The following is a 24,044-nucleotide window of genomic DNA, read 5'->3' on the forward strand; positions in this document are numbered from 1 at the left end:
CGAACAGGCTGAATTGGTATATATGGGTTATTAACGCCACACAAAACTATGACAGCTTTCTCTGACGAATGATATGCCATTGTCCAGATCACAGCCTGAATCTGAATTTATGTGTCTGGCACAGCCTAATTTAAATCACCGTAACGGCCCGCCTAACATTTTAACTGGGTAGCGTCTCTTAACCCATCAATGTGGACCAAGTAGCGTGACACACTACTTGCCAGCTAAATCCATCAACTGAAGTTCATCAACCACTGACTTCTTGCACTGCCCAACTCTCGTCAAGCCATCGTCGCACTGACTTGGGGCAACACCGTTTATTCTCCAGTTATATGCGAATAATATCTACTCGTTTATAATTTCTTCACCAACCTTTTCCCCACGTTCAGCCATCCTGGCGCAGGTCGCTCTGCAACCGCAAGCCTCGCGGCGCCTCGCCGTCGCCGAGCAAGAGCTCCCTGATGATCTCGTCCCCGACCCCGTCCATGTCCGGGAGCGCGTGCCCGGCCTCGGGGTGCTCGTGGTACCGCACCCACGGCAGCTTCTGCGCCACGTACCGCTGGATCTCCACCTGGACGATCTTGTCCCGGTACCCCTGCCAGATGCTGACGACGCCCTCCCCTTCGGGGAACGGGTTCTTGATCTCCGTGGGATCGAACTCCCACGTGCCGAATAGGATCGTCGCGTCGCGGCACAGTGACTCGTAGGTCCCCTGCTGCGTTGCTTTGGCCTAGAGAAAACAAGTAGTTTTTCCCCACGTCAGTAGTACTCCTATCTACGGGTAAAAGTCGTAGAAACCGAACGTGTCTGGATTCATCGTGGATTTTCAATTCGTACCGGAACCAGCTGGCCGCTCTCGCGCTGCTTCCTCCAGAGCTCGGTGAGGATCTCCCAGTCCTTGCCGGTGAACGCGTCGCGCTCGCCCCTGACGATCGGCGACACCCGGAACCACTTCTGCGCGAGCCAGGCGTGGAGCAGCGACGGCGCGTGGTGCGCGATCCAGAAGGTCCTACGGTCACGGACGTCGAGCTTCCCGTACGCGGTCCTCGACACGTTGGCAGGCAGTGGCCACCAGTAGTTAACCGCCGGCGCGGCCAGAGCCACTCCGGCCAGCCTGCAACGACCGATCGAGCCACCCATTCAGAAGATACAAGCTGATCGATCACCTGAATGGAGATGGTGGCGTGCAAGCGGCTATCCCTATCTTTAACCGACCTGTGCGGAATATAGTTGAGGCAGCTCCACGCTGGGTAGCCGCCCATGGAGCACCCTACCACGTAGAACTTGTCCCCGAGCTGCAGCGCGTCGGCGAGCTCCTCGACGTCCGTGGCGTCACTCTTGAGGCTACGCTTCGGGTTGGCGTCGCTGTCACCGTACCCGGCTCTGTCGAAGAAGAGCGTGTATATGCCGAGCTCCTCCACAAGCTCCTGCATGCAGTCGTGGAGGCCCGAGCGTTAACAACCCAACGAACTCTGGAATACGAACAGCCGAACATGCACACAACACAACAGCTGCTCAATTCCAGTTTACGAAGCGATCAGGAACAGTCGGTTGTTACCTGGGACACGGGGAAGCCACTCTCCTTGGTGGAGGAGAAGCCATGGATGAAGATGATCCTGAACCTGGCGTTCTCCCTGCGCACTCCTTTCTCCCTGTAGGCCAGGTGCCGTCCGTCTTTGAGCCGGATTCGAGGGGAGGTGATTGGCGGCCCTCCTGGGGCGCCCAGGATCGCCGTGGGCGGCGGCCGGGTGGCCTGGTACGCCCAGCCCAGCAGCGCCACTGCAGACACCAAGGCTAGCTTGGAGAGAGCGACCATTTCCACTCGTCGGTCAGCCGCACACGAGACGATCAGAGTTCTCTTCGAATGGAGGAGAGGACGTTAAGCTGGCGACTGAAGATACTGAGCCAACAGGAGGGGCATACACTACTGGAGACGGCCTTTTTGCCGAGGGCCTGCACAAGTGATTAAGAAAATTTATCAGTTTCTCTTCTGATTTCCAATATATCTTATAAAGTAGTTGTGATAACATCTATAGTTACTTACCTCTTTGCCATAGGCCGAATCACTGGGCGGTTGTGAGGAAGCGGAACCGGAGGGAGGCTCGCGGGACCTCGCTCGTAGGGAGTCCGGGTAGCGGTACCCCCTCCGTCGCCCTCGAGCCCCTCGCCTCCCTCACCCTCGAGCGCCTCGCCTCCCTCGCCCATCTGCTGACCCCTCTCGTCCTCCGACGAGGATGTGGCCGTGGCCGTCACGTGCTCCTCCTCCAGCACCTCGTCATGCGGCGAGGGAGGAGACCGCTGCCTCCTGCGGCTGCTGCCCCTGGTCCTCCTCACGTCACCTCCTACGGACGCTGCCCCGGACGACGACCTCTCACCTCGAAGGAGAGGGCGGTCTCTCCCGTAAACCGAGGGCGTGTCACGACGTGGACGTCTGCTTGCCATCTTTGTTCAATCACCTGCAATCACAAAGAATGAACAAGACTAATTAGTACATATATTAGAAATAGATTCAAAATATATAAACAAAGCACAAATTAAAAAAACATAGTATTACATGTACTAGGAATAATCTTCGTGATTGGGATCATAGGTCTCATCATCACTGTCAAAATTGTCCAAATGGGCAACACTATCCGAAGGTTCTATGTTGTTATCGTAGTCATTGCCTAGAAGTAATTGCTCAAGCATTGCTTTGTCCTTGGCATTTACCACCACATCTCCATCGACCTCGCCATCAACCATTTCGTTGTCTACTTCCATTTCGATTGCTTCGGGTAAGACTATCTCAAACGTGCATGGTAGCCCATCTTTTTAATAGAACTGTCCATCATATGTGTTTGCGTTGAAGTTGTAATCATCATTGTTTGGGGCAGGTAGTTTACCGTGTGGAGATACCTGGTGCACAATAGCCCAACCCTTAAGATCCTCTTTGTCTTGGTTGGCTTATCGAGTATAATACACCTGCACGCCCTGTTGAGCCACAATGTAGACATCTTTTCCAGGATAGATGGAATCTTCTCGAATCTCGACTAGCCCAAGATGAGAGGTTCGTCTCGTTGATCGAGGATTAAACCAGTGGCATTTGAACATGATAGGTTTAAGAGGTTTGTCTCCATGAAATGAGAGTTCATAGATTTCCTCAACTCTACCATGATAGTCGAGGCCATCAGTGCCGGGCGTACAAACTCCGCTATTTGTGGTTTTTCGTTTGGGCCGAATCTGCTCGTAACTTGTTGTGTGGAAGCGATATCCGTTCACGTCATAGCCGGTAAATGACTTCACCCTAATGTCACAGTCGTTTGCAACCTGTTTCAACTCGTCACTCATGGATGAACCGGTCTGGGCCTGCAAGGTGAAGCATGATAGATCGTTATATTAATCAAACGTACGATCACCTTGGACGATCGAACGTACGAGCTAAATTGGACATTATCTTTTGTTTGAACCAAGAAATAAAATCAGGCCTCCCCGCTCCCGCACCAAGCGAAACAAGGGTGTCTTGTTCATGCGAGGTAGGATCCCTTGATTGATGCCAGAATTCACGAACAAATTCTCTGTCCGAACGAGAATCAATGGGGTTGGATGCAGAATAGTGACGGCGTATTGAAACAAGTTCGTTGAGAACTTACTTGATAAACGGCTGCACCTCGGTAAGGTTATTCAACACATATAGCATGATACTGCGCCACTCTTCATTTCCCAATAGCTTCGGGGTTGATCCACTTGCGCTGTCGAGTTGGCCTTGGAAAAAGCCGAGGGTCGATTCATTTTCGCCAGCATTGTAACGAGGGAGTGGATTATGATTGCTAGGAAGGTTCGGCTTGTAGTACTGCGTTGTGAAGTTTGCCACCTCCTCCCGAATGCATGCCTCTGCAATGGAAGCCTCAATTCTGGCTTTTTTTGTATATTTTTTGCGAAGAGTCTTTAGACATCTCTCGATTGGATAGCACCAACGGGCCTGCATGGGCCCCCCAAATGTGCCTCGGACGGGAGGTGCACAATTAGATGATGCATCGGCAAGAAGAAGCCAGGTGGAAAGATTTTCTCCAGCTTACAGAGCAACACATGTGCCGCTTTTTCCAAGTCCTGAGCGACGGTCCGAGATATCTCCTTGGCACAAAGCTGGCGAAAGAAAAAGCTCAACTCTGCCAGCACTAGCTAAACATGCTCAGGGACATAGCCTCGGACCATCGCCGGAAGAAGCCGCTCAATCCATATGTGGTAGTCATGACTCTTCATCCCGTTGACTCGCAGAGTGCCTAAGTTCACTCCCCTGCTAAGATTCGCTGCATATCCATCTGAGAATATTAACGTCTGGATCCATTTTAGTACTTCCCTCCTTTGATCGATTTGTAAGACAAAATTGACCTTAGGCCTTTTTCAGTTTTTGTTTCGGCCACTAGGAGGCTGCATCGCTTGATTCGGTCTATCGCACAATGTCGCTAGGTCCACTCTAGCCTTAACGTTGTCCTAAGACTTGTCAGTGTCCATAAGAGTTCCCCAAAGTGCCTCGACGATATTCTTTTCAGTGTGCATTACATCAATATTATGTGGCAGAAGAAGGTCATCGAAATAGGGAAGCCTCGTCAAGCCGGACTTGAGTCCACATATGTTCCTCACCATATCCCACAAAACCACCTTCTTCATTAGGCACGAGAGCATCTAGCTGAGCATGAACCTCGGCACCAGTCCTCAAGTGCGGTTTAGGGTATGTCACTTTGACACCTTTCGTAAAGCTCTTGATGTCTTCTCTGAATTCATGGTCTAGAGGGAGGAACTGACAATGCTGGTCGAACGACGAATACTTGTCACCCTTCTTCAACCAAATGAACCTCACAGCTTCCTTGCATATTGGGCATGGGAACTTCTCGTGAACACACCAGGCGGCAAATAACCCATACGCCAGGAAGTCATGCAGGGAGTAGTGGTACCAAACGTGCATTTTGAAGCTTGTCTTTGTAGCTCGGTCGTATGTCCATACCCCCTTCTCCCAAGCGTGGATCAATTCATCAATCACAGGCTCCATGAACACACCCATATTACTCCCCGGATGTCCAGGAATTATCAACGACAAGAATACGTTATGCCATTGAAAGGAGATGCCGGGAGGGAGATTGAGGGGGATAACAAAAACGGGCCAGCATGTGTATGGGGCAGCCATTATTTCATAAGGATTGAACCCATCTGTTGCCAGCGCGACACGTGGAGATGTCTGGGTTTTAGACATCCGACGTCACAACTTGCTCGAAATCTTCTCAAATTTTTACCACAGCCTACACATGCGATAACATGACACCTCAACAAGTTTCATGATTTTCGGATTTCGTATGGATTTTATATAATTTAAAAACACTTTTTCGACAAGTTCCTCGTCATGTTACGTGAAAAAGATGCCCGAAATTTGATGCGAGTTCGTAGATAGGGACTCAACATACACCAAATACCATGAATAACATTTTTCGAATCACTAAATTGCATTATATCCATCCACCTGCAGTTCAAATTTGAAATATTCAAAAAAAAATCAACGAAAAGAAATAGATTAGGGAAATATATAAAAAAGTCAAATTTGGCCCAAATTTTAAAATTAAGATTTAAATAATATATTATAGCACCACAAAAAAACTGGGTTCAAAAAACAAAAAAAACTCTTTGCCGAGGGTCTAGCCTGGCCCTCGGCAAAGAATATTAAAAAAAATAAAAAATCTTTGCCGAGGGCCCTGGATCTGGGCCCTCGGCAAAGGACCCAACCCTAAATCGGCCAGCGGCCCAAATTTCCCGCCCACGGACAAAAAAAAAAATTTGCCGAGGGCCTGGCCAATGGCCCTCGACAAAGAATATTTAAAAAAACAAAAAAATCTTTGCCAAGGGCCTGACGGCGAGCACTCGACAAAGACTGACGCCAGTGGCCGCCGTGACCCATCCGGCCATATTTGCCAAGGGCCAGGCCCTCAGCAAAGATTTATTTTACCGAGGGCCGTTTGTTTGCCGAGGGCTCCTGGGGCTGGCCCTCAGCAAAGACCCCCTTTGCCGAGTGCCCGAGATCTAGCACTCGACAAACCCAGAAGCCCTCGGCAAAGAGAACGTCTCCAGTAGTGATACAGTTTCAAAGTGCGCTACTGCCTGCACAGGAGACAACTTCGGGATTGTGAATTGTGATTCAGCTAGGCAGTCTCGGGATCAGGCAGCTGCCGATCAGGACGTGCTGGCTGTCAAGTGTCCATCGTCCCCGTGCCAGCACGCGGATGGGGCACCGTGTCCTGACGGCGCGGCTGGTTACGTACAGCTAGCGATCTTATAGGCAACCGCTGCAAGATATACTCCAAGCGGCAGCGGCCGTCGGCTGTCCCACAGGAGAAGGGCCGGTGGTGGGCACGTGTCGGCCTGCTACTGCACGGCGTGATCTCGCCGGTGTCGAGTTTGTCCGTAGCCTCGATCGTGTCCAACAGGCTGCACCGCCCGAAGAAAATTTCGGTCTTGGGTCTGTGCTGTTCGGGTAATGATAGCGAACCTTCGATGCATCCCATGACGCTCGAGTCTTTTCACTGGCCGTGAACAGGCGGTGGGCGCTCGCGTCTTGCTCTCCCCTTGTTTCGGCAAATAAACAACGGCGAAGACTATTGCGTCCGTATCGCTGTATGACTGTGACTCCTGAGTCTTGACTGTCTAGAGCATCACTAGGGTCGTCGTCCATGAACAAGATTGGTCGAGGACAGATGCTGTGTAAAGTCACAAGCAAGCGCCGAGCGGTGTCCGACTCACCACGGAGCTGGCCCAGGGGTGAAAACAGGACAGGAAAGTTCCGGCACCAACCGACACCGTTTCCCATAATTCCTGCCCGTTCCTGTTTTAGTCGGAAAAATCCAAAATCTGGTCGGAAACAGGAGCAAGGTCACAGGAACGGGAACGGGAACGGGATTGGTTTTGCAATTTTCCCGACCGTTTTTTCGGATCCCGCTTGTTACTCGGGAATTCCCGGATTTTCCCGATTTCCTTCCCGTCAGCAAACTGCAGACAAGTACGCTGGCCCTGACTTCTCTTTATATCTCACTAGCGTTTGCAGTAGTGAATGGATGGACGAGGTGGGACTAAACGCCGGAGCTTGCTACTGCACTGCGGTGCTGCCGACCTGCTAGTTGTGGGTCAAGGCCTGCTACTTTCCTGCGCGTGCATGCATGCACGTGGTCCATGCCCCGCTAGCGGTAGCCCAGAAATCCACCGGAGTAGCTTAGGCCATTCTTTTTATTTCCTTTTTTCCTTTGCAGTCTCTCTGTTCTGCTGTTCTGTTTCTTTGCATTAGTTATTTACATTACTATTGCTTGTGTATTATGTATGTTCCGATGAGTTGCACATTTAATGTGGTTATTTGCATTGATCTTCCTGATTTGAATTATCGATTCCCACCCGTTATCGACACGTTCCCGATCGAATAGTTTCGTTTCCGACATCCCGTATATCCGATTTTGTTTTCCCGACCGGCGTTTCCGCTCCCGTTCCCGTTTCCGAGAAAAAAATACAGTAACAAAAATGGTTAGGGTGTTTTCCCGACCGCTTTCATCCCAGCTGGCCGTGCGAAGTGAACGTGGATCTTTCACGACGTTTCATCGCCTTGCGGCTTCTTGTGGTCGCCGCTGCCTGTCGCACGCGAGCACGGACTGAGCCATCACAGTGGTGCTGGATACCAGAATGGCCCAACGAGTTCAAGCTTCCAGCCCACAGGGCTGGAACTAACGAGCCCTCTAACTATACACGGGCTACACGGAGCTGGGCTCGACCGTGCAACGCCTGGCCCGATGCCGCAGGCAGGAGCCCTGCGCCGGTCCGCCGCGACCGTCCCGGGTCTCGCAGCCGAGCTCCTTTCCGCTTTCGAGTCCACTCCGTGTTTCCGTCCCACCAGGTTCGAGCCACCCAGACACAGGAGCCCCAGTCCCAGGCGACCGAGTCCAACACGGCCGATTCGTGTGCCGGTCCAGGCTAATGATGTCTGGTGCCTGGCGCCTCTACGTATGCGGCGCCTCCGTTCCAAAAAGCGATCCACGAGCCCCGTATGCATGCACCTCGCGCGCGCCTGGGCAGCTGGACTGGAGCGCACGCGCCCGCCTACTTCTCGCCAGCATCGACCGGCACGCGCGCGCGTGCGGCGCCCTGCGTCTGTGGCTCCCCGGTGTGTTGGACACGTAGCGCAACGTGGTCATGTAGCGCCACCAGCAAGCAGCACGCGCTCCAGGTGATCGGATCAGCGGCGGGTCCGGTCACGCAGCCGGCGGCCCTCCTGCTTTTTGACGACGTCTTGCCAATTCGCTTCATCATGTTCATGTTCCATCAAAGTAAGGTAAAGCTGCACTGGGCTATGTCGGCACCAAGTGATTTTCCCAATTCTGCTTCGTCTTGCCAGTCACGAGGGCGCACGGATTAGACTACTAGAGGGGAAAGAGGCTCAAGTGACCTGCATTGTGGGGCAATCTGGATATTCCAGGGGATTGGGGAGGCCGACGGCGACGCTAGTGGAAGAACAGCAGGGCCGACACTGGTGACCTGAAAGTTTCCGAGTTGGCGCAGTTCTTAATTGCTTCAGGAATGAGACACGTATGCGGTATGCCTTGAATATCTTCAGAAGTTTGAAGCCGTGTTGCTAGCTGGTCCATGTTTAGGAGTAGACAAACAACATCCAGTTTGGACACTAAAATTTTCCATTATAAAGTTGGGTAAATAACGACTTCTTCCTACAAACTGACCGAACAAATCTCGCATTGCTGTTGTTATAATGATTGCAAGTTCGATTTTTTGCACCGCAAGGCCAGGTCCAACGCTGCAGCATCGACAGTGGTCTCACCACTCCACATCGGAATCTCTCGTGAAAGAGAGAAGCACGAAGCAGTGACTTGTAGGATGCCAATAATTCCTGCAGAGGTAGCTATTGCCTTAGAGCAACTTTAGCAGGGGCACCCAAATCAGAGCCACTATATTTGATTTGGATGCTCCTTCTATTTTTGTCGGCATAGTTTTTTTTTCTTCACTCCAATAGCAGCACCCAAATATGTGTCCTCAAATTTATTCCGATAGACAATGACGTGAACAACTAAATACATGTTAGTGGATGATGTGTCTTATTGATATATATGTCATAATTGCATATGCTAGTGATCTATAATTGCATTTGATAGTGGCTACTAAGGTGGACGACTTGCATAGAACTTTTAGTGGGGTTTAAGATTTAAGAAATATAGATATAGATAAAGAAATAAAACAAAATTTTAAGTTGATGAAATTACCATTTCAATAGGCCAAAAAGCCTAAAATGTAAACAATAGACCACCATATAGTGTTTAAATGGTCCAAGATGAATAGTGGGACATTATTAGAGGTAGACAAGGGGAACAATCTGCTGACTGAGTGGTTAGTATAGGCTCAGTACCTCCTCTTTGGGGTGGTTAGAGTTCGAGTCTCAAGGGACTCATTTTTTATTTGTGGCTTCGGCCGCAATGAACAGGGAAAAAAACTCCCTCGTCTGCCCCACATCCAAAGCACAGGTCTATGGTCAGCTTATCTCATGGAGCTAAGGTGCCACTGTTGTAACACCCTTGGTGTTACACCGTAAATCATTTACTAAAATATATCATGAGCATCATGTTTATGTGTTAATGCATGTGATAAAGTGTGTAAATCAATTTCTGTAACTCGAAACGGTCAACAAAAATGCGAAATAAAAGTTGATTCAATAGTCATGTTATATCACTTAGGGTTTAAAACTAATTTTTATTGAACAAAAATACTATAGAACATGTACGTGGCACCTTAATAAAGTTTGAAATGAGATTTGTATATGACAATGAAATACTTGGTGTTGAGAGATAATGTTGTTAAGTATTATATTCAATAGCTTAAAAGTGTAACTAGAAATAGAAATCCATTTAACACTTAGAAACATTTAATGAACTTTTGGAAGGTTAGGCATTGTGATGTTTAGCAATTTTTAAAGAGAAATTGGGTTAGGAGTAGGGTAGTATTATGGCTTGTTTTAGTAGCCTAATATACCCTCTAAGGTATAGTAAAAGTGGTTTGAAGATTGGATCAACGGTTTAGACGTTTTGAACGCTTTAAAATCCGTGCATAACATGAACACAGGCCATCCAGCCCCGACGTCGTGGCGTCGGTGCGCTGGGCACGCGCGCAAGTGGCCACACTGGCCGGTTGCTGCTACCGCAGCCTGGCCGCTATGGGCACACCGCGAGCTGCCGCGCCCACCGCTCACTTACGCCTGGCCGTCCTACCGCCGCGCCCGCCGCTCACTTGCGCCTGGCCGTCCCGCCGCCGCGCCCGACGCTCACTTGTGTCTGGCCGTCCTACCACCGTGCCGCTCTGCGGCGGCTGCCGTGGCTAGGCCGACGTGGCGATCGCCCCGCCGTTTGTTTCACCTACCACGACGATGACCCCGGTCACAGTGGCGACGGACACCTCCCTGCTCTGCTTTGCTGCTAGCCGCCACCAGCGACCCCGCTCGGTCTTGTCGCTTAATGCCGTGCACTTCGCGACAACCCTTCCCACCTCGTCAACTGTACCACGTGCTCGCTTTGCCACCAACCAGAGCTGCCCACCTTAACTGCTCGGTTCGCTCTTAGACCACTCCACCGCCTCACCGTGCGCAGAGCCGCCATCATTTCTCCCTCTTCCCATTGCCAAGTTATAGTTTCGTAGCGAAATCCATCGCTCCTGTGGATAGCTTAGAAGGTTGGCTAAGCGCCTTGTTTCTCTCCTGGTCCATCGGTGCACTGTGGGCCGCCAATTTGGCATTTTACCACCGCCGGAAATGAGCGCCTACGCGACCTGTGGTTTGGGGGTAAATCCTTAACCCGGAGGTAAGGGTTCAATTGGTGGTGTTTCTAGGCTCACCTTGACCTCTATCCGATGCTCGCGTTGATTTGGCCAGAAAACCCATCGACGACGTGGTGACGCGCTGGTGCCGCCATGGAACGTCGCCGTCGTGCTCGGGCGCACGTGGCCGGGCCGCCTCAACCCGCCCCTGCTTTAACCATTTCCATAGCGCGCACCATGGTGAGCCTCTGACCCTTCTCTGCCATCACGACTCGTCCGATAGGGTGTAGACTCGTCGGAGCACTCACGCCACCACACGGATCCTCCATCGACGTGGATAGGTGGGATTAGTACACCGTTGAACGTGCCGCCGCCTTCTACTTTTGCGTGTAGGACCAGAGGTCCATGTCGGTCTAGTAGACGCGTCATTGTGGGCCTCAGTAGGCCGACGTGGTCGGGCGGTGCCGGCCAGGGCCGCGTCGACGTGCACGGGCACGTCTGGGACCCGGTCGTTGCGAAGACGAGGTATTTCGGGGTGCTTTGTGCAAAACTCGAGACTAGTGGAATAGTGCCACACCGTATTGTTTGATTTTCTAAGAGTGCGAGTCCTCTTTTGCAAAACACCAAGCGCGTGCGGACGCCCTGGGCTTGGGCCGCACTGGGCTATCGCGACTCGCGCGGGCGGCGTTGGACTGCTGGGCCAAAGTGGTTGCCGCCAGCCCGTTTCGAATTCTAAAACACTTTCTAAATTAGTTTTTAAGGCAATCTTGCAAATTTAATATAAAATTTTGTAGAAATTCAAAAATTTGAAACCAATCTTGTTAGGTTCCTAAAATCATGACCTATCTGTTAATGTATTTTGTTCACTTAGTTTCATAGAATTTTCAAGAGTAGACTAATCAATTTGAAGCACTTAAAATTGGTAAAACATGAACTTGTAGGAATTATTATGGTGATGAATTGATAGTAGTACTGGCCCTAAAATTTTTATAGTAGATTTCTAACGTTATTAGGTGCTCATTGTAATTTCTGTAGCTCCATAATAATTAGTTTGCTAAGGTAGCTAAATGAGCCATAGTTCAAAAATATATGTTTAATCAATAAAATACCGAAACACCATGGGATTTTAAAACTAGAATATTTTTTCGGAGACAAAGCCTTACTTGATGATGTGGATACGTAGACTAGTACGTTAGTCATTTAAGCTAGCTTGTTAGATCGCGGAGCGAAATCGTATTTAAGAGTTGCAGTTGCCGTTGATTAATGGCATCTCTGCGTTGCATTCACGTATATCATAATAGGAACAACAATGGATCATAGAGTCAACCAAGGTAGCAGAAAAGATGGTGCCTTGATGATCGTGTCACAATGATGGAATGCTAACTCTTGGTTATATCTTACTCAGGCAAGCTCCGGTGCATAACCCCTATTATTTTGTACTTTATCTTATGCTTGTGCATTAAGTTTTAAGGAGTTGAATGAAAACCACTTGCATATATATATATATATATATCCTTATTCTATGAGTCCTACTAGTATGATAGGATCATGTAAATTGCTATGCTACAGGACTTCGGTAGAAGTCGAGTGATTGCCTGTCGCTCGCGAGAGATAGAAAAGATATTATTGTTGTTATTATATTACTATCACAGGAATATATATGAATGATAACTAGAGACTGGGCGGAATGGTACTTTGGATTTGGACTTGGTTAGGCATTCGAGCGAGGCTCGGGTTGCATTTGTTCCGTCAGTGTACGATTAAGGACCGGTCCATTGCATTGGATTCTAGTCAGGTCACATACTTATTATTCCTGAGCACATACTTGATTATGGGAGCGGAAAGGCTCGTTGCTCTCTAGTCGTAGGTTCTGGACTCTTTCCGGACCGATTGATTAGAGGTGGGATGGTGGAGGTCTAAGCGTCACACTGAGTCCAGGACTTCATGAGTGGAGGCTTGGAGTCCTAAGTTTGGACGGGGACCTGTACCCCTTGACAGGAGAGTGGTGGGTTGATCTTGCTTGTGCCTGGGGTATAAGCGGGGTGTATGTTTCGGCGTACCGAGCTAGGGATACATTGGCTCGTGAACCGCCGTATAATACGGTAAGACTTAGTCTATGATCTAGCACCATAGTAAGAACTGGAATATGAAAGATGATAAAATAGTTCTGATTGCTTACCACCTGCTTTGAAAGTAGCATAGGTGCCTACATAGAATGGTTAGTTAATGAACTAATGATGACTGCTAATAAAATTGAATATAAGGACACATGTTTAGCAATGCTCCTACAGATGCAATAAATCCACAAGCCAGATAACCTTGCATATCCTTGGAGTCTTTTCTTTCCTCCTGACGGGTAAGTCTTGTTGAGTACAATTGAGTACTCAGGATTTGTTCTATCTATTGCATGTGACAGGTGGATGCTGGAGCTGACACTTGTGTGCGGAAACCTCCTGGTGGGCTTAGCGAGGATTTTCTTAACGTTGCGGACATATAGTTTATTTGAAACTTTCACCCAAAATATTTTACAAGGAAAAACTTATAATATGTTATGATGTACATAACAGATCATTATGTTAATGTTTGACTTGTCATTGAATGATTTTATTTCCGTTGAAACTCTGATAACATGGTTATATTCCGCTGTTATAAACAATAAATATTATACTCTGATGTTGTACGGAAAGTGATGTAAGAAATATCTAAAATGTTGTAAGCTTTATTCTCCCATTTATAATCATGTTGAAAAATATAGGATTTTCGGGTTCTCCCATGGGGATGTGCTCGACAGAACTGTTTAAATTAGCTCACTCTTGGGGTGTTTAGTGTCTAATGGAAGACAAACACCTCCAGAAGTGAGTTATTTTAGGACGGATCTGCCACAGCTGTGTATGGGAGGGCAGAGGTTCGGGGGTTTTCTCGATTTGCGTGAGAAGATCTTCTTCTTAAGCCGGAATACCCGGGGTTGTCTAGCCACCGCGGATCGAGTTTTTTTAAGGTAGACGAGACATTGGGGACCGTGACAAGCTGCCTTGACATGTGGTGTTTAGGGGTCTGTTTAGTTTAGCCATGAGCTATAAAAAAATGTTGTGAGCTACGTGATATGGAAAAGTTATAAGTTGTTTGGCTAAAACAAGTATAAAACCTACCCCTCTCTCTCTATCTCCTTTGAAATAACTATGGAACAACTATCTATTTTCATAAATTTCTAAAAGCTGAAGCCAAAAGCAGGTAAAAAATGCTTCTAAAATTGTATTACATGAAAGCAGTTGTTTTTTTGAAAAAACAGCAAGCTTCACGTATTTGGTTGGCTTTCTGTTTTTTTTAGCAACAGAAGTACTTTTCAGAAGGTCAACCAAACATAGCCTTAGTTGAAAATTGAACAATAGATTGAGCTGGAGGTGGAAGGCGATTTGTGAGTTGTCAGTTCATTGTCTAGTGTTAACAATTGTCACATGAGAGACACCTTAAACTTCATTATCGTTTGCAGAATAAAAGTCGTTTTACATTTAGGACACATTTTAAAAATCTTTTTTTTTTGCCTGTTTCAAGCTTTGTTAACTGTGCTTGTAAAGTGGTGAACGGGTAACGTGGTCATCTTATATCCATTCCTTATTTTTTAATGCTCAAGTAACAAGTCGACTAAACTTGTAAAAAGTTGATCGCAGGGGCCGCCAAGCGGCGCTGGCAGCACACCCGTACCCGCTATCCGGCGGACCTACACGGAAAGTGCTTCAACTGTCTCTCCTCCGCGCACAGGGTGGCAACTTGCAAGTTGCCTCCACGCTGTCTTCATTGCAAGGGGTTCGGACACCTCGCGTAGGACTGCAAGTGACGGCAGACGGTGCCTTCTTGTAGCTCCAGCACATCTGGTGCTAAGGAAGGTCGGCTGCGACAACCTGACCGGGAGCGTACCTCGGGCACCCGGCCGCCTGCTCGACACTCTGCCCAGGGTCGCCGCGACCCCTCACGCACTCAGGATGACATGCTGAGCTCGGCTGGAGCTGTGCCGGGTGCGGCTGAGCGCGGCGGTGGCGGGCGCCGACGTCAGAGACGTCTGAGGCGTCGTCGACGGAGGAAAGGGGACAGCACCGCTGCGGCAAAGTTCAGTGTCTCTAGTGCTGCCCGTGATGGTCATGGCGGGCCAAACAGTGGGACGTGCCATATTTGGGGCCTCTCCGACCTCGACATGTTGTTGCTCTCACCATGCCCGAACGCCACCCATGACACACGCGAAGTTTCGAAGGACCCGATGCTGGAGGAGGTTGCAGCCTCGTTCGGGGCCACTTGTGCGTGCACATGCGCCACTTCGACGATGGTCTCCCACCCTGCTCAGCTGGCAACGGACTTGGTTCCACCGCCACTTGAGCACGGTCAGTCTCAGACTCTCAGGTCACGCCTACACAGGCGACGCCGACCACCACCTCAAGAGCTGACGTGCCTACGTAGGACGAGGTGGGTGGTCCGCCTGGCTTCAGTCTGGCCGAGCCCTACGGCGGATACAGACATATTCAGTACGTCGCCTCGGAAGGACTACACAGTCGACATCAGCGACAGCTCCGCCGCACGCCGCCTCAAGAGCTTCACCAAGCGCGTGGTGAAGAAGGTCGACTATCCGGTTATTCGTGAGCCTCCCAAGCAGCCTCCTGCTATGCCGGTGCTGCCATGGCGGAGCAGGCGGTTGGCGGCCCAGAGACTCTCTCGAATACCTGCTTCCAAGCGAGGTGAGGTGCTGATCATGCAGCGTATGGGCTACTCTAGGGGTCCATCAGCGCCATCCGCATCGGAGCTAGAGGCCTTTGACAAGATCTTCGACGGCAACCTGGCTGCGTCTAACGTCGAAGCACTGGACATGCTCTTTTCGGACGGTGGTAAGGGTGTGTCTAGGCAGCCGCGAAGGCGCAAGGCCACCTCTAAGGTTTCACCGCTGTATTGGTTTTGGTTGTTTTTTATTTATGTAATATCGAAACTAGAGGTATGTTGCTAGGATGGTCCAGCTACGGCTGTTTTAAGTCGACCTCTCTTTTACCTAATACAATAAGACGTAAATCTTTTGCGTATTTGAGAAAAGATTATTCAGAATCAAAGGAAGAAATGAATTGCTAGCGACAAAAATATTACAGCTGGTTTTGGACGACGATCGACGATGCGTCAACATGCATGGCCGGACTGCCGGACCCCGGTGTTGATGTAGAGGACACAATAACCGTTCCATCTTGATCTGTTTTAATTTCTCGTCCCGGTGTACCTCACCTAAACTCAATACCTCAGGTCCTCTGCACTGGCCGACGACTATACACCTTCACTAGTCCACTAATCGCAACAATTGACCGCCTTCGCCGGGCCTTCAGTCCTGATGCACGGCGGCATGCAAGGCCAGGGACCATCAGTCCCAAGCTGGTTTTGATCAGTATATGCAGCACTCAGCATGCATTCGCACACAAATTTATCAACAAGGTGCACTACATATGTATTGGTGTTGCTATATGCCTGCGCTTGATCGGAGTTCATTCACACCACCACGCGCTATCTGACGCAGGTTTCCTGATTCTTTGCCTGCCTCGGGTGTGAAAAGCCTCCAAACTTCAACCGCGAGGGACACACATGTAAACATTAGGTCATGTTTAGTTCACCCCCAACTTTCAACTTTGACACTATGCAAAAAGAAGATTCCCCATCACATCAAACTTGCGGTACATGTATGGAGTATTAAATGTTGATGAAATCAAAAACTAATTGCACAGTTTGGTTGTACTTTGCGAGACGAACGTTTTGAGCCTAATTAGTCAACAATTGGACAATTATTACCAAATACAAACAAAATACTACAGTATACTACAGTGTCGCTGGAAATCCGGCGGCGCCAATTCCGGGCGCAACTAAACGCGGCCTTAGAGCGAGAAGCGTTAGACTCGAGCATATATATGGCAACGGACTGGTGGCCACAGACCCTTCGTTTTCCGCAGGGCCGTGACAGGCACGCCTTGACATTAAGCTGCTGCTTCTCTGTTGTTGTTGCTAGCTACACCTCCCTCTCCCATCTTCTCCACTCCACCAAACCCCCAAGATCAAGAGAGCCAGAACACACTTACTTTGTAGTGGCTATATATAATAAGGGTCGTCGATCGGTGATAGATCAGGATCCATGTGGCCGCGGACTTGTGCCGCCATGGAAGGTGAGGCCGTCGGCTCGCCTTTCTTCCAGTGGCTCAAGCCGCGGCGCTCCTCGTCGCCATCGTCGTCGCGGTCGTCACCTAGCTCGTCGTCGTCATCGACCTCGATGAAGGCGTCCGGGCATCATGTACTAGCAGTGCTTGGTGAAGAGGGACAAGCAGCCGGTGGAGTTGTGCAGGAAGCAGTGAGCAGCATGACTTGCCTGCCGCTGCTCAGCAGGCTCGGTGAGGGGAAAGGGGCCGATGATCACGAGCAGGAGCAGCAGTGCACCGTCAAAGAAGAGATCATGAGCGGCGGCGGTGGCGGCGGCGGGGCGACCAGCGATTTGGCGCAGTCCGGCGTGGATTTGAACATCGGCTTGCCGGTTGGTGGATCCTGCATTGAGGATGCCATCATGGAAGAAAAGGGTGACGAGGAGGAGGAGGAAGACGACGAAGTGGATCAGGAGGGTGAGGACGAGAGCGAGGAGTGGAAGCATATGCATGGCAGCTGCAAGGCGGAGGGGGTGGATCAGCAGCAGGAGCATGACGAGGTGGTGCCGGCGTCGGTGGAAGGATCAAACAGCATCGTCGTCGGCGTGGGGAAATTCGGCGTGGTGGGTGAGGAGAGCGGCCTGCCGATCGCCGGCTGCCGGTACTGGATCCCGACGCCGGCGCAGATCCTCATCGGCCCGGTGCAGTTTATCTGCCATGTCTGTAACAAGACCTTCAACAGATACAACAACATGCAGGTATGTTGCCATGTTTATTTGCCTATATACTGGATTGAACTTGGATCTTATTTGTTACGGCACTTTGTTTGCGTTTCCCTGCCGTAACTCTAGTTAATTACTTATCTATCGACTATCGTGTTGGTTTCGATAAAACAACAAAAGACACGTCAAATTGAGAGTGCCCCTGCCCGCATGAACTTGCAAGAATTGAGTCAATAATTGATGAGTGTTATTGTGTATAAGCTAGAAATGACAGCAGCACACGCATTTCTACGTCATATATGATATGCGGCAACAAGAAGCTTGTATAGGTGATGCAGATCATGATATTTTATTGGAAACTGGAAGTCGATCGATCGAACTCAATTTCATGCTTGACCTTGCCTCCAAAACCATGAACCATCATATATATACAAGTACAACCAATCATACACCATTTCTGCATGCACACACAGTGACTTAATTACACAGTAGTTCTTCAAAACAAAAGCACAGTAGTAAGTAATTCGATGTACTACAATCCACCCATGCAAACAAACAAGCAAAATGTTCATAAATCTTTTGCTTGTTTTGTTTGCATGGGTTCATAAATCTCAATTCACACAAAAAAATGTTCATAAATCTCCATTCTGTTACTACTCCAACTAATTAATCTACATGTGCATGCATTATACTCCGTACGTATACGTACTATTCCAGATGCACATGTGGGGCCACGGGCGCGAGTACCGCAAGGGCCCGGAGTCGCTCAAGGGGACGCAGACGCTGGCGCTGCTGAAGCTGCCGTGCTACTGCTGCGCGGCGGGGTGCAAGAACAACGTGGCGCACCCGCGCGCGCGGCCGCTCAAGGACTTCCGCACCCTGCAGACGCACTACAAGCGCAAGCACTGGCGCCAAGCCCTTCCGCTGCCGCCGCTGCGCCAAGCCCTTCGCCGTCAAGGGCGACTGGCGCACGCACGAGAAGAACTGCGGCAAGCGCTGGTTCTGCGCCTGCGGCTCCGACTTCAAGCACAAGCGATCCCGCAACGATCACGTCCGCTCCTTCGGCGCCGACCACGGCCCCGTCGACGAGCCCGCCGCCGCCGCCGCCGCGAAGGACCGCACCGTACGTTTCCACAGTCGGTGAGGTCGATCTGTCGGCTGCTATAGCTGCTAGATAGAAGTGTATCTATCTCCCCACCCATAAGATAATTAAGGTGGTCTGCAGGCTGAGGCTGATGCAGGTTTGTTCCTAGCTACTCGTACCGTCGTGTACGTAGTTGCGAATGAACCATGCAACCAGCCCATGCGATCGAGGATGATCAAGGTAACTAATTAAGCACAAGTACATATAGTATTTCCAAGGAAACAATTTAAAGCAAAGCTATATGTAGCTCAATAAGATGGCTCGTGCCAAATTAAGCTGTGAAGTAGCTGAATTTTCTTCTGCCAGTATCATGGGCTACAGGCTGTGCAACCCGGCCTCTGCTGTGCCCATGTAACCTCGCTCTAGCTTGTAATGGATAAAATTTCTCAGCTTCACAGGCTAATTAAATTTAGTCTGCAATCTAATATGCAAATGTACGAGATGAGGATACTGGATACTGGATACTGAGGCATTGTTAATTGTTAACTGGCGTATATTGTTTGACTGGTTACGTTTATCAAATATTCGGTAATTAACTATCACTTCAATTTATATAGATATATTAGTTCATTTTGCATGTGACTTACATATTTAATCTTGAAACATTGTTTGCAGAAAGTTAAATTTGTATTGTATCTTCACTGACCACGGAGCTTATAAGGAAAATCGGTTAATACTATATAGGGCATGTTTGGTATGGTATAGTAGAGCTCTGCTCTAAACTCCTTCGTAGCAATTCTATGGAGCCCCATCAAACAGGTTAAAATGCTAGCTATTACTCTAGATTCTGGTAGGGAGTTAACAAGAATCACTTCTCCATTTACACTATGATTTAGGAGCTAAAAAACCTGATGCTCTCCACTGCTCCTCATTTAATTACCACCGGAATCATCCAGAATTACTCCTCACCTACTTCCTACCTTGCCCCGCACCAGAACCACTTTATTAGAGGAGTGAAGCTCAATAATTGGGAAGTGAAGCTCTACCACAGTGGCCCATAGTTTTATTTGACTGTTGTTGTTGGGTCTTGAAGCATTGCAGGAGCCATCTCTGCATATTAAGTATAGAGGTTTTCTTGGCTTATCTAGAGTGAACAATACAAGTACTTTGGGTTATGCGCAAAAAATGATACAAGTATTTTTGGTGCCCCAAGCTCTAAACGAATACCCCATTATAGTTGACACACGTATACATAGTGCCTATTTAACACAACTATCTAGGTGGGTACGTGTTAGACTTGCATTTTATAGTATAAAATAAATTAATTTAAATATATATAACTTTCAAATTAAGTGTCCACTGCTCTTGCTCCAAAATTTTTGGAACTAGGAATGAGTAGCCCTAGAAATTCTTAGAGCTGGAGCTGTGCCAAATGTGCAATCTTACCCATTTTTACAGTCTAATTGAAACATGTGTGTGCGTCAAACTATAAACTTAAATTGGCTATAGCAAAAACACAGACGCAGGTACCATGAATGAGTTGTAGGTTCGATCACTAAGTACAACCAATATGTATTTAGAGCGAGAAGCGTTAGACTCGAGCATATATATGGCAACGGACTGGTGGCCACAGACCCTTCGTTTTCCGCAGGGCCGTGACAGGCACGCCTTGACATTAAGCTGCTGCTTCTCTGTTGTTGTTGCTAGCTACACCTCCCTCTCCCATCTTCTCCACTCCACCAAACCCCCAAGATCAAGAGAGCCAGAACACACTTACTTTGTAGTGGCTATATATAATAAGGGTCGTCGATCGGTGATAGATCAGGATCCATGTGGCCGCGGACTTGTGCCGCCATGGAAGGTGAGGCCGTCGGCTCGCCTTTCTTCCAGTGGCTCAAGCCGCGGCGCTCCTCGTCGCCATCGTCGTCGCGGTCGTCACCTAGCTCGTCGTCGTCATCGACCTCGATGAAGGCGTCCGGGCATCATGTACTAGCAGTGCTTGGTGAAGAGGGACAAGCAGCCGGTGGAGTTGTGCAGGAAGCAGTGAGCAGCATGACGTGCCTGCCGCTGCTCAGCAGGTTCGGTGAGGGGAAAGGGGCCGATGATCACGAGCAGGAGCAGCAGTGCACCGTCAAAGAAGAGATCATGAGCGGCGGCGGTGGCGGCGGCGGGGCGACCAGCGATTTGGCGCAGTCCGGCGTGGATTTGAACATCGGCTTGCCGGTTGGTGGATCCTGCATTGAGGATGCCATCATGGAAGAAAAGGGTGACGAGGAGGAGGAGGAAGACGACGAAGTGGATCAGGAGGGTGAGGACGAGAGCGAGGAGTGGAAGCATATGCATGGCAGCTGCAAGGCGGAGGGGGCGGATCAGCAGCAGGAGCATGACGAGGTGGTGCCGGCGTCGGTGGAAGGATCAAACAGCATCGTCGTCGGCGTGGGGAAATTCGGCGTGGTGGGTGAGGAGAGCGGCCTGCCGATCGCCGGCTGCCGGTACTGGATCCCGACGCCGGCGCAGATCCTCATCGGCCCGGTGCAGTTTGTCTGCCATGTCTGTAACAAGACCTTCAACAGATACAACAACATGCAGGTATGTTACCATGTTTATTTGCCTATATACTGGATTGAACTTGGATCTTATTTGTTACGGCACTTTGTTTGCGTTTCCCTGCCGTAACTCTAGTTAATTACTTATCTATCGACTATCGTGTTGGTTTCGATAAAACAACAAAAGACATGTCGCAATTGAGAGTGCCCCGCCCGCATGAACTTGCAAGAATTGAGTCAATAATTGATGAGTTTTATTGTGTCCGCATGGACTTGCAAGAATTGAGTCAATAATTGATGAGTTTTATTGTGTATAAGCTAGAAATGACAGCAGTACACTCATTTCTACGTCATATATGATATGCGGCAACAAGAAGCTTGTATAGGTGATGCAGATCATGATATTTTATTGGAAACTGGAAGTCGATCGATCGAACTCAATTTCATGCTTGACCTTGCCTCCAAAACCATGAACCATCATATATATACAAGTACAACCAACCATACACCATTTCTGCATGCACACACAGTGACTTAATTACACAGTAGTTCTTCAAAACAAAAGCACAGTAGTAAGTAATTCGATGTACTACAATCCACCCATGCAAACAAAGCAAGCAAAATGTTCATAAATCTTTTGCTTGTTTTGTTTGCATGGGTTCATAAATCTCAATTCACACAAAAAAATGTTCATAAATCTCCATTCTGTTACTACTCCAACTAATTAATCTACATGTGCATGCATTATACTCCGTACGTATACGTACTATTCCAGATGCACATGTGGGGCCACGGGCGCGAGTACCGCAAGGGCCCGGAGTCGCTCAAGGGGACGCAGACGCTGGCGCTGCTGAAGCTGCCGTGCTACTGCTGCGCGGCGGGGTGCAAGAACAACGTGGCGCACCCGCGCGCGCGGCCGCTCAAGGACTTCCGCACCCTGCAGACGCACTACAAGCGCAAGCACGGCGCCAAGCCCTTCCGCTGCCGCCGCTGCGCCAAGCCCTTCGCCGTCAAGGGCGACTGGCGCACGCACGAGAAGAACTGCGGCAAGCGCTGGTTCTGCGCCTGCGGCTCCGACTTCAAGCACAAGCGATCCCGCAACGATCACGTCCGCTCCTTCGGCGCCGACCACGGCCCCGTCGACGAGCCCGCCGCCGCCGCCGCCGCCGCGAAGGACCGCACCGTACGTTTCCACAGTCGGTGAGGTCGATCTGTCGGCTGCTATAGCTGCTAGATAAAAGTGTATCTATCTCCCCACCCATAAGATAATTAAGGTGGTCTGCAGGCTGAGGCTGATGCAGGTTTGTTCCTAGCTACTCGTACCGTCGTGTACGTAGTTGCGAATGAACCATGCAACCAGCCCATGCGATCGAGGATGATCAAGGTAACTAATTAAGCACAAGTACATATAGCATTTCCAAGGAAACAATTTAAAGCAAAGCTATATGTAGCTCAATAAGATGGCTCGTGCCAAATTAAGCTGTGAAGTAGCTGAATTTTCTTCTGCCAGTATCATGGGCTACAGGCTGTGCAACCCGGCCTCTGTGTGCCCATGTAACCTCGCTCTAGCTTGTAATGGAGAAAATTTCTCAGCTTCACAGGCTAATTAAATTTAGTCTGCAATCTAATATGCAAATGTACGAGATGAGGATACTGGATACTGGATACTGAGGCATTGTTAATTGTTAACTGGCGTATATTGTTTGACTGGTTACGTTTATCAAATTTTCGGTAACTATCACTTCAATTTATATAGATATATTAGTTCATTTTGCATGTGACTTACATATTTAATCTTGAAACATTGTTTGCAGAAAGTTAAATTTGTATTGTATCTTCACTGACCACGGAGCTTATAAGGAAAATCGGTTAATACTATATAGGGCATGTTTGGTATGGTATAGTAGAGCTCTGCTCTAAACTCCTTCGTAGCAAATTCTATGGAGCCCCATCAAACAGTTAAAATGCTAGCTATTACTCTAGATTCTGGTAGGGAGTTAACAAGAATCACTTCTCCATTTACACTATGATTTAGGAGCTAAAAAACCTGATGCTCTCCACTGCTCCTCATTTAATTACCACCGGAATCATCCAGAATTACTCCTCACCTACTTCCTACCTTGCCCCGCACCAGAACCACTTTATTAGAGGAGTGAAGCTCAATAATTGGGAAGTGAAGCTCTACCACAGTGGCCCATAGTTTTATTTGACTGTTGTTGTTGGGTCTTGAAGCATTGCAGGAGCCATCTCTGCATATTAAGTATAGAGGTTTTCTTGGCTTATCTAGAGTGAACAATACAAGTACTTTGGGTTATGCGCAAAAAATGATACAAGTATTTTTGGTGCCCCAAGCTCTAAACGAATACCCCATTATAGTTGACACACGTATGAATAGTGCCTATTTAACACAACTATCTAGGTGGGTACGTGTTAGACTTGCATTTTATAGTATAAAATAAATTAATTTAAAAATATATAACTTTCAAAGTGTCCACTGCTCTTGCTCCAAAATTTTTGGAACTAGGAATGAGTAGCCCCTAGAAATTCTTAGAGCTGGAGCTGTGCCAAATGTGCCATCTTACCCATTTTAACAGTCTAATTGAAACATGTGTGTGCGTCAAACTATAAACTTAAATTGGCTATAGCAAAAACACAGACGCAGGTACCATGAATGAGTTGTAGGTTCGATCACTAAGTACATGCAACCAATATGTATCTGTTCGGTTGGCTGATT

General features: G+C 48.8%; 1 protein-coding gene and 1 pseudogene across 1 annotated transcript; one reads left to right on the forward strand and one right to left on the reverse strand.

Moving 5' to 3' along the window:
* Positions 1-35: 35 nt before the first annotated feature.
* LOC136453613 (uncharacterized) lies at positions 36-1,916 on the reverse strand. Its single transcript, XM_066454172.1, has 4 exons — positions 1,559-1,916; positions 1,216-1,427; positions 838-1,114; positions 36-730 (listed from the first exon to the last, which is right to left on the reverse strand). The coding sequence occupies exons 1-4, from the start codon at positions 1,814-1,816 to the stop codon at positions 386-388; spliced, it is 1,092 nt and encodes a 363-aa protein (XP_066310269.1). The 5' UTR covers positions 1,817-1,916; the 3' UTR covers positions 36-385.
* A 14,951-nt stretch (positions 1,917-16,867) lies between these two features.
* LOC136455355 (uncharacterized) lies at positions 16,868-22,997 on the forward strand (annotated as a pseudogene).
* The last annotated feature ends 1,047 nt before the right edge of the window (positions 22,998-24,044 follow it).

This window comes from Miscanthus floridulus, chromosome 5, assembly GCF_019320115.1.
Source record: "Miscanthus floridulus cultivar M001 chromosome 5, ASM1932011v1, whole genome shotgun sequence".
Lineage (NCBI taxonomy): Eukaryota > Viridiplantae > Streptophyta > Magnoliopsida > Poales > Poaceae > Miscanthus > Miscanthus floridulus.

Excerpts from the sequence above, each read along its gene's own strand:
- LOC136453613 (XM_066454172.1), bottom strand. The coding sequence starts at position 1,816 with ATGGTCGCTCTCTCCAAGCTAGCCTTGGTGTCTGCAGTGGCGCTGCTG. Across the intron at positions 1,115-1,215 it reads CTCAACTATATTCCGCACAG|GCTGGCCGGAGTGGCTCTGG; the intron begins GTCGGTTAAAGA and ends CGGTCGTTGCAG. Across the intron at positions 731-837 it reads AGAGCGGCCAGCTGGTTCCG|GCCAAAGCAACGCAGCAGGG; the intron begins GTACGAATTGAA and ends TGTTTTCTCTAG.